The following is a 9,424-nucleotide window of genomic DNA, read 5'->3' on the forward strand; positions in this document are numbered from 1 at the left end:
GTGTAAAATCCTATGTTCACATCAGTAAAATATTGCAGGCTAGAGATATCTTTTGATTTCTAATCTACTGTTTTATGTATTTTATATACAAAATATATAAATTTCACAATAAATCAAACACAGTGATGCCATTTGCTATGTTTTATTTTGCTAGTAGCTTATTAAACATAACATGCAAATAACCAAAGAGAAACATACATGACTTAGAGTGAAAAATAATTCTAGAAAAGTTTCACTAGGTAAGTATGCAAATTTGTAATACTAAAAATACTTCTTTAAGTGCATGAGGCTTCATGTATTTTGCAAAATTCTTGGCCTCAAAATCTACCACCTATTTTTTAACCAGACAAATTTGAATGTATCAAGATAATTTGGTTCAAGACAGTAAACATCCAGATGTATTTAATCCAGGCTTTGGGGCACATTAAGATTTAAGGATTATAAAACTTGGCTGATTTCCATGCCACCAGTAAAAGGCTTTGCACATCATTTGACAGTAGAAATAAAAAAACACTGAATTTACAAATAAAGCATTGAGTTTTATGTCTATTCGTGTATATGTGTGTGTTCTTGTGATGAAATAGGCCTGCATTTCATCTTTTCTTTAAAAAAAAATAAATGTTTACAAAACATTTCTATCAGATTTTAAAATTCATGGAAGTAATAAACAGTAATAAAATACGGATACTATGAAAACTGACACACAGGAAAACATAACCATAAAATATTGTTCCAGGATACAGATATTAATTAAGAGTGATTTCATTTGCAACACGTAGACATTCATACATATCCGGTGGAAGGCTAGTTTCTGAGATGCGATTACCATCCAAACGCAAATGCTTGATCTTGGAGTAGGATAATGGCCCCAGGATCTTGCAGAAGCTCTTTACGTCAAACTCTAAAATTTAAAGAACAGAAAACATTAATCACTTTTCGGTACACTGGCTCAAAACAATAAAAAATTTATGTTTAAAATAGTATAAAATAGGACCTCTTCCCTTTTAGAAAAGTCATAATATAGTATATATTTGAATTTTAAACCGTTAAAGGCATATTTCAGGCTACCAAAATGGCACAGCAACATTTAGTAAAGAGTAATCATGGTAGATCAAGATATTCAGTATAATATTTTAAAGAACAGAACTTATTTATTATTAGAAGTTGTTTTTGAAAAGGCATTCAGTAAGCGTGTCATATTATCTAACAACTTTTTTAAAATAGTCTAACCTGAAGAAATATAAATGGATCCTGTTGCTGTATGAACAGTCTCAATGTAAGTACTCTTTGGTTTTGCATCTAAAAATAAGAGGGGTTAACTAGATGATCTATAAAGAATTTTCTAGCAACCACACACCATGACCATGATAAACTTCCAAGGCAAAAACCAAATCATTCCAGCAATCACACACCATAACAATGATCAAAATTCTAAGGCAAAAACCTAATCATGGCATGTCCACCATCTGAACCCATGTTTTTTGTTTGTTTATTTGTTTATTTTTGTCCATGGTCAAAAAGCTGCCACAAGTGAAACACTGATTTACTTTGTAATAGAAACCAAGAGTGTTACTGAATTGGCTGACCTGTGTATACACAGAAACTATGTTTGCCTATATCTATTTTAGATTAACATTTTCAAGTCCTTTATCTTGTTTTCGTTTTCAAACTCTAGTTAACAAAGACTTCAGCGGAACCCCAAACACACATGCTTTTTAAAATAACTCATCAGTCAATTCCAGGGATTTTTCTATGGTACCAACATGTGAGAAAGTGAGGAAAAATGGAAAGAAGATGCGAATAATCTCATCTTGGAATTCTACCTCTGCCACTTACCCACGTGGGCAACACTGGAACACTTATCTGATCTCCTTGTTAGAAATACATCTATCTTACCGTGTTGCATGAAGATTAGATTAAGGTGTGTAGAGCACTTCACACAATACTAGTACATAGTATGTCCTAAATAATGACTAATATCCTTTTAATTTTGCTGTCTTTCCAAATTACTCTACATTAGGAAGATCTCTGATTAGGCTAATGCTTAGAGTTGCAAATTTGAAATAGAAAACAGTTTATTTTTGCTATCTATTCCCTAATATTAGAAAAAAATTAAGGGGAACTTTCTGTATTAAGTAAATGTGAAATGTTGATATAGATGATTTTTATCTGGCAAAATAACCTAAACTGAGGTGATGAATGAAACTGAGGTGATGCAATGAGAATACCAAACCAAATGTAGAAAGATAAGGAAGAAAGAAAGGAAACTATTATGTTACTTTTTCAAATGACCACTATGTACTGGGCACTGTGGTTTCTATCTCAGCTTGGCACTGACAGGCTATTGACCTTTCTCCCATAGATCTCTCTTCCCATCTTCCACACCAGCTCTTCCATCCTTTACTAATACAATGTCTACCTTCAAATGTGCCTGTATCTGTATCCTTCTTTGTTTCAGAGAAAGTAGCAGCCCTGCTCTTGCAAATAATTTCTACCCACCAAATCTAATGTATTCCATCATCCCTCAAACATCATAAATTCCTTTAGCATTTTGGTCTGTCAGAGAGTATCCTTGCTCCTGACCACACATGTTTAAAATGAGGAATCTTATATTGCCACATAGTGAATTTTCCACTGGAAACAACAAGAGTGGTTTAGCTGTGTTAGCCTGACTGTGTATTGTGTGACGGTCAAACAGCACCAACCCTTACCTTGGCTGCTTTTCAGAAAAAACAAAGAGCATGTGGAGCTTCAGGGTTGGCAAGCATGGTCTTCTTTATGAGAATGTTTAACCCTACTAGGGGTTATATGAAACTGGCAGAATTAACAAATGTCATATGTATAAAGTATATTGTAATATTTTCTGACAGCAATACCTTTATTCAGTATGGCCAGAAAACCAATTTTCATCATGTAGAGATGTTCAAATTCAATAGGCTCGTTTGCAGACATTATTACTTTATATGTGAATCAGTGTTTCCTGCTTGATTTTTCATTTAGAAAGTCTTATCTGTGAATCATGGTCTTTCTCTTCTGCCAAGCTCTGCCAAAGATTAATGGCAGAGTTACCCTGGTGGGAAATGGTGGATTTCAATTTCCCATTGGAATCTATACTGCTTAAGTTGAGGAATACCCTGAAGACCAGATAAATGCATAAACAATCCAAACGCATCAGATCAAACTTCATCCAGAAGATAAATGAAAAATAAAGAGAGGGGAAAGAGAAAGTTTGGAAATATCAAATGAGTTGCAGGATTGTACCTAAGAAAAAAAAAGCTCTGTAATACAATTTTTTTTTCCTAAGGAAAAAAAAAAAAAAAAAGATGTTAGACTCTCCCATCATATTTCTTTTTCTCTTTTTCTCTTTAATCTTCTTCACAGTCTCCCAGAGCACTGTGATGGCCACACACCACAACAGAGATAACAGAGGCAGATGATGATCATGACAGCAGAGTAACATGTTGAGTCTCAACTAGTTGATGTCAGGAAAGACCATGAGACAATATGGGACCAGGCACAATGGCTCACACCTGTAATCCCAGTACTTTGGGAGGCCAAGGCGGATGGATCAATTAAAGTCGGGAGGTCGAGAAAGCCTGGTTAACATGATGAAACCGCCATCTCTACTAAAAACACAAAAATTAGCCTGGTGGTGGTGGTGGCCTGAGGCGGGAGAATCGCCTGAGCCTGGGAGGTGGAGGTTGCGATGAGCCGAGATTGCACCACCGCATTCCAGTCTGGGCGACAGAGTAAGACCCTGTCACAAAAAGAAGGAAAGAAGGAAGGAAGGAAGGAAGGAAGGAAGGAAGGAAGGAAGGAAGGAAGGAAGGAAGGAAGGAAGGAAGGAAGGAAGGAAGGAAGGAAGGAAGGGAGGGAGGGAGGGAGGGAGGGAGGGAGGGAGGGAGGGAGGGAGGTAGAGAGGAAGGAAGGGAGGGAGGGAGGAAGGAAGGAAGGGAGGGAGAGAGGGAGGAAGGGAGGGAGGGAGGAAGGAAGGAAGGAAGGAAGGAAGGAAGGAAGGAAGGAAGGAAGAAAGAAAGAAAGGAAGGAAGGAAGAAAGGGACTATATGGGCTTCTTTTTTTTTTTTTTTTTTTTTTTTTTTTTTTTTTTTTTTTTTTTTTTTGAGACGGAGTCTCGCTCTGTCTATATGGGCTTCTTTGTGGCTGTGGAGTTTACCAACTGTGCCACTTTTGAACTCATTTCTTCCTCCCTCATTTAGATCTTGTCAAAAAATAACTGTAGGACACAAATCTAAGCCATAAAGGAGAAAAATAATAAGAGATAGATATGAGGAGGTAACACAGTAGGATAAATTGGTCTGCAATTTTTAATTTGAAGACTTATATATTGAATTCTGTGACCTCAATTGTTCCTTATCTGGATACACCAAAGAAAGGCTGGATATTGGATATATGATTGAGCTAGAATGATTCTTTGTTTGAAGTAGAGGGACATTTTGTTGCCTTTTTTTTTTTTTTTTTTTTTTTTTCTTTCCCCAAGACAGCCTTGCTCTGTCGTCCAGGCTGGAGTGCAGTAGCACGATCTCTGCTCATTGCAACCTCCATCTCCCGGGTTCAAGCAATTCTCCTGGCTCAGCCTCCCAAGTAGCTGGGATTACAGGAGTGCGCCACCAGACCTGGCTAATTTTTGTATTTTTAGTAGAGATGGGGTTTCATCATGTTGGCCAGGCTGGTCTCAACTCTTGACCTGGTGATCGGCCCACTTCGGCCTCCCGAAATGCTGGGATTACAAGCGAGACCCCCCGCACCCGGCCGACATTTTATTTTTTTAATGGAGCCAGATGCAATATTTGTGTTGCGCAGCTCAGGTATTTAAACACTTGAGGAAACATCAAACACAGGAACAGCTTTTTACTTACTCTCAAGTTGATTGACCTCCAGGTAATAGTTTTCAAGGTTTTCATTGACGGTTGGTATGTTTTTAAGCTTGTTATAGGACAGATCCAGCTCAACCAGGGATGACACATTGAAAGAATTTCCAGGTATTCCACTATCAGCCAGTTCATTGTGAGACAAACGCAGATACTGCAATGCATTAAAACGCTTGAAATACTCATCAGGGATGTTGCTGATCTTATTGTTGTCTAAGTAGAGAGTTAGAAGAGAGACAGGGAGACCAGAAGGCAGTTTGGCTATCTGATTGAAGCTCAAGTCAAGGTATTCGAGTGATTTAAGACCTCTTAAAGCAGCTGAAACAGCATCCTCTTTCAGCCGATTGTGTTGGAGATGGATGAAGGTCAGGTTTACCAGTCCTTCAAAAGAGCCCAGCTTTGTGATCTTGTTATGAGTAAGCTGCAGATCCTCCAGAGATTTGGGAAGTGGGCCCACAGACTCTGTCAGGTTGTTGTAGTTTATATGCAGCTTCTTCAGTTGTTTCAACTTAGAGAAAACTCTCCCTTTTATCTTGGAGTTTTCTAGAAGGTTGTGATCTAGAATGAGCCACTGCAGATCAGTTACATTCTCAAAGGCCTTTTCATCAATATGGTCAATCTGGTTATTCCTAAGGTAAAGATACTTGATTCCAGGAGGCACCATTGGTACACTTTTCAATTTCAGCTCATCACAGTACATGGCACTTGGGTAGCTTTCAGGGCAGTTACATTCTGGTGCACAGTTTGGTGATGATTGCCCATAAATTGATAGGGGAAAATCATAATCATAGTACTGGCCACTGGTACCACCAATCAATGCCAGGAAGAGAGTAAATGCACTTAGACTCATTTTTGGCAAATGGTTTGAATCCTAAATAAAGTTGAAACATTTATTAATAAAAAATATATACTTTCAAGAAAAGGATATTCAACTTACAACATTAAATGCATTATAAAATGTGCATTTTGTTATTCTTATAGCTATTTTTAGTGCATCTAACGGCGTCTCTTCAATTTTTATTTAGGTATGAGGACAAAGGTGTATGTTTACAACTGTGTGGTGAGCAGGTTTCAGGTTAGATTGCGTACACGTGCGCCCCCTTCTGGGAGAGCCAGGCCTAATTGTTCCAGTCAATCTCTTTAGGCTCTTCCTTAATGAAATGCCTGCCTGTAAGAGGTTTCTGGGTGGTGTTCATTGACCACCGAATTAGACTACTGCTTCAGATCATCTCTCAGAAAACGAGAATGAGAAGACAGTTGTTAACTGTATACTCTACTCTACCATTCGACATCATTAAAATGACTCATGAAGAAGATCCTTACGGGAATATGGGCAACCTGAGGTTTTGCTTGTATGTGGGAGGGAAATGGAAGGCACATTCCTTTAAAACTATCCGGTTATTGTTGGTTCTGAGGAAGGAGAACAGAATTCTTGGTGCTGGTGTGCGTGCATACTAGTGCACGTTGTGCTTGACATTCCACACTTTTTAAAGCACACTGCAAAACTGTGTTCTGAAACTAATATTTCATAAATTAGCTATTTACTAAATTAAATATTAGTAATATTTAAGAATTACTAATATTTATCAGGAAAATGTCACACATTCTAAGGGTTTCTCTATCTGGAAAGAGATTCAACAGGTAGAGAAAGATAGTATTTTCCAAGTTTTCAATTAGAATTATAGTCTCTCTCAATTACTCACAAGTTCTCTACTTTCTTCATGCCAAAATCAAAGATGCCATGATTTGCATGTATCTGGCTTTTAGTGACCTCACAGAATGGAGGTGGGAGAGAGGTGGGACGTTTTTAAAGTTTGGATTTAATACTGGTATTAGAACTATCTAGTAAATTATTCCATTGAGAATATGAATTTAAAATAATGTGTAACAGTTATCTTCTCATAGGAACATGTTTCTCAGGTGAGGTTCAAAAAAGTCCATTTCAGTGTCTTAAGGAGGTGCGGCAATTTAGATATGGGAAAATTAGAATATAAGAGTTAGACTTTTATAGAGTGGAGAGTTGTGGCTGAGTTGGTAGCCCTGGGAGATAAATCATTAATGTGAAGAAAGATCTACATTCTAATAGATAACTGAGAATATTGTATCTTCCTATGAAAGTATGATTACAAGCTTTTGGATCAAGGTAGTTTGGGATAAGCAGGATCTCTGGGGTAAGAAACTGAAAACGTCTTTTATTTGTTTTAATTTGAAATTATAAGGCATTTTATTTCAGATCAGATGGAACGTTATAAAACAGTTGTCAGAAATACTTCGATTGCTGACATAATGTAACATGTAGCCAGATTCTCAGTAAATTACTCTCTAAGATTATAATGGGGGGCATTTAATATTGTTGACAGAACTTGCCATAATAATAATTGCATAGCACTAAAAAGAACATGATGACATATTCCCAGAGTTATTTATAAGTTACAGAATGCAAATACTGTAAAGATTTGTCTTGCTTTATTAATAAGCTATTTTAAATTTAGTATATACCAAAATATTTATGGTAACTATAAGGTGAGTATTAAAAAGTAATGAAAAATGCTTCCACATTTTTTGGCAAAGTAAAAACAAGGATGCTGAACTGAAAGAGAGTTTGTGACCATATAATGACTCCACTATGAGACAAAATCACACTCTACTTCCCTCAGTTTTCTCAAATACCTGTGGCTATAGAGAAAATGCTGTTTCCAAAAACTAAATCATTTCCCAGAATTTCTTTAAAAATTCATTCCTTAAGGCATATATCCAAGAAACAATTTTTTAAATTAACAAAACAGAAATAAATAATCCATAAGAGTCTCTAAATCTTTTAGCTCATGTTTTATAACATAGAATGTGTATTGTAAATTATAACAAATTGCCACAATATACTTATTAAAAGATATTTTGAATGCTGATTAAAATGACCTTTCCTTGCTCCAGTATTAGAGTCCAATACTAACATATATAACTAGTTAGCATACATAACAAACATTTTAATTTCTATATTTTTTCACTGTGTCTACTTTAACTATTTTCTCATTCTAACCTTGAAACTTTTTATAACTTCCCTTGCCAAGCAATATAGCATATACTGTATAAAATCTCAAATCTATAAATCATGGAAAACATATTAAACAAAATGTGAAACTAACTGCTCAAAACTGTGGATTTGATGTGGAATAGCAATTGGCAAAATTGCTCTGGAATTTTTCCTGTTCCTGTTACAAAAAACACTGTCCCAAACAGTTACCATCCCCAGTGCGATAGTTAAAACAGCACTTACCTTACTGTCTTGACACTGCTTTCGTTAATTCTTAAAGCAGATGCACTATGGACAAGAATCCACCAATATATGCTGTAAACTCTGTCAGGACGGAACTGGCTGCCAGATTCTGAGTGATACAAGAGCTGAAGGGGGGTGGGGAGACCCAGCCCAGTCACGCCAGTCTCTGAATGGAGTTATGTCATTGTGGGGATCTTGTGGTGTGGCATGTGAACACTGCTCTCTAACGAAGTGCAGGTGAATGTGGGGAGGAAGGACAGCCCAGTTCATTCCCTATGGAATGGGAGAGAGATACGTGTTTAACTAGCTCAAATACCATAGCTTTTAACCAAGGATTGAGTCCTGCTTCAAATAAGGAAGCTCACTGTGAGAACATTTTTCTTACAAACCTCTTTACATCTGTGGCTGTGGCAACAATTAAGTGCAATGCACTCAGCCAACTATCATGTTTATCTAAAGATCTCATAAATCATAAGCAGGGCAAATAATTTCAGGAAAACACAAATGAACAGACTCAGAGGAATTGAATCCCTTTGCCTATCACTTTTGAAATCAATATAGATTTACTTGGACTAACTTAATTTTTTGGTCATGAGGGTAACTTACATTAGTTTTGAAAATGTGAAATATGCTTCATATACTCTTGGATACACATGATAAATATCAGCATTTCGAGTTTACTTCTAATGCTAAGGAGACTCATTTTATGTTACTCAGGTCTGGAACCAATCAGCAAAGTCTTGTCTGTTTCTTATTTTGTGGATTTTTTTTAGGAATTCACCCAAAACCTTACTTGGGGATAGCATTCTATAGCTTAATGCCAAAAAACATAAAATAACAGAGAAAAAAATAAATTTATACTAAAAGTATCACAAGGCAATAATCTTTCATTCTCTCATTGCATGCTATAATTTTTTTTTCAAAGTTAAAAGTTATTCAAAGTTATAATCTCCCAAAGACCTGGCTGGATATATCTTTCATTATCAGCTCCTGATGCATGGTTTCAGCAAATGAGAGATGTACTTAAATCCTTGTCTATTTCATTTTGTGATTTTATCAGTTATATTTATGTGATTTTTTTTCTAAAATGTTTCATTTCCTCATATTTATAAGAACTTTTACAACAAGATATTTTAGTATAAATTGTCACATTGTATTTTTGTCTTTAAAAATAACTATATTACATTTTAGCAGTGAGACTTGTGGAAGATTAACTCCATGACTAATACTGCATTTGCCTGACAAAAGACTATTAGAATAA

At 36.1% G+C, this 9,424-nt stretch overlaps 1 protein-coding gene across 1 annotated transcript; it reads right to left on the reverse strand.

Annotated features, from left to right (window-relative positions):
* Positions 1-310: 310 nt before the first annotated feature.
* LUM (lumican) lies at positions 311-8,262 on the reverse strand. Its single transcript, NM_001266327.1, is given in 3 exon segments — positions 311-901; positions 4,878-5,760; positions 8,164-8,262. Coding segments are annotated over 2 exon segments (1,017 nt in total). The 5' UTR covers positions 5,740-5,760; positions 8,164-8,262; the 3' UTR covers positions 311-746.
* Positions 8,263-9,424: the final 1,162 nt, after the last annotated feature.

The sequence above is a fragment of the Macaca mulatta genome, chromosome 11 (genome assembly GCF_049350105.2).
Source record: "Macaca mulatta isolate MMU2019108-1 chromosome 11, T2T-MMU8v2.0, whole genome shotgun sequence".
NCBI lineage: Eukaryota > Metazoa > Chordata > Mammalia > Primates > Cercopithecidae > Macaca > Macaca mulatta.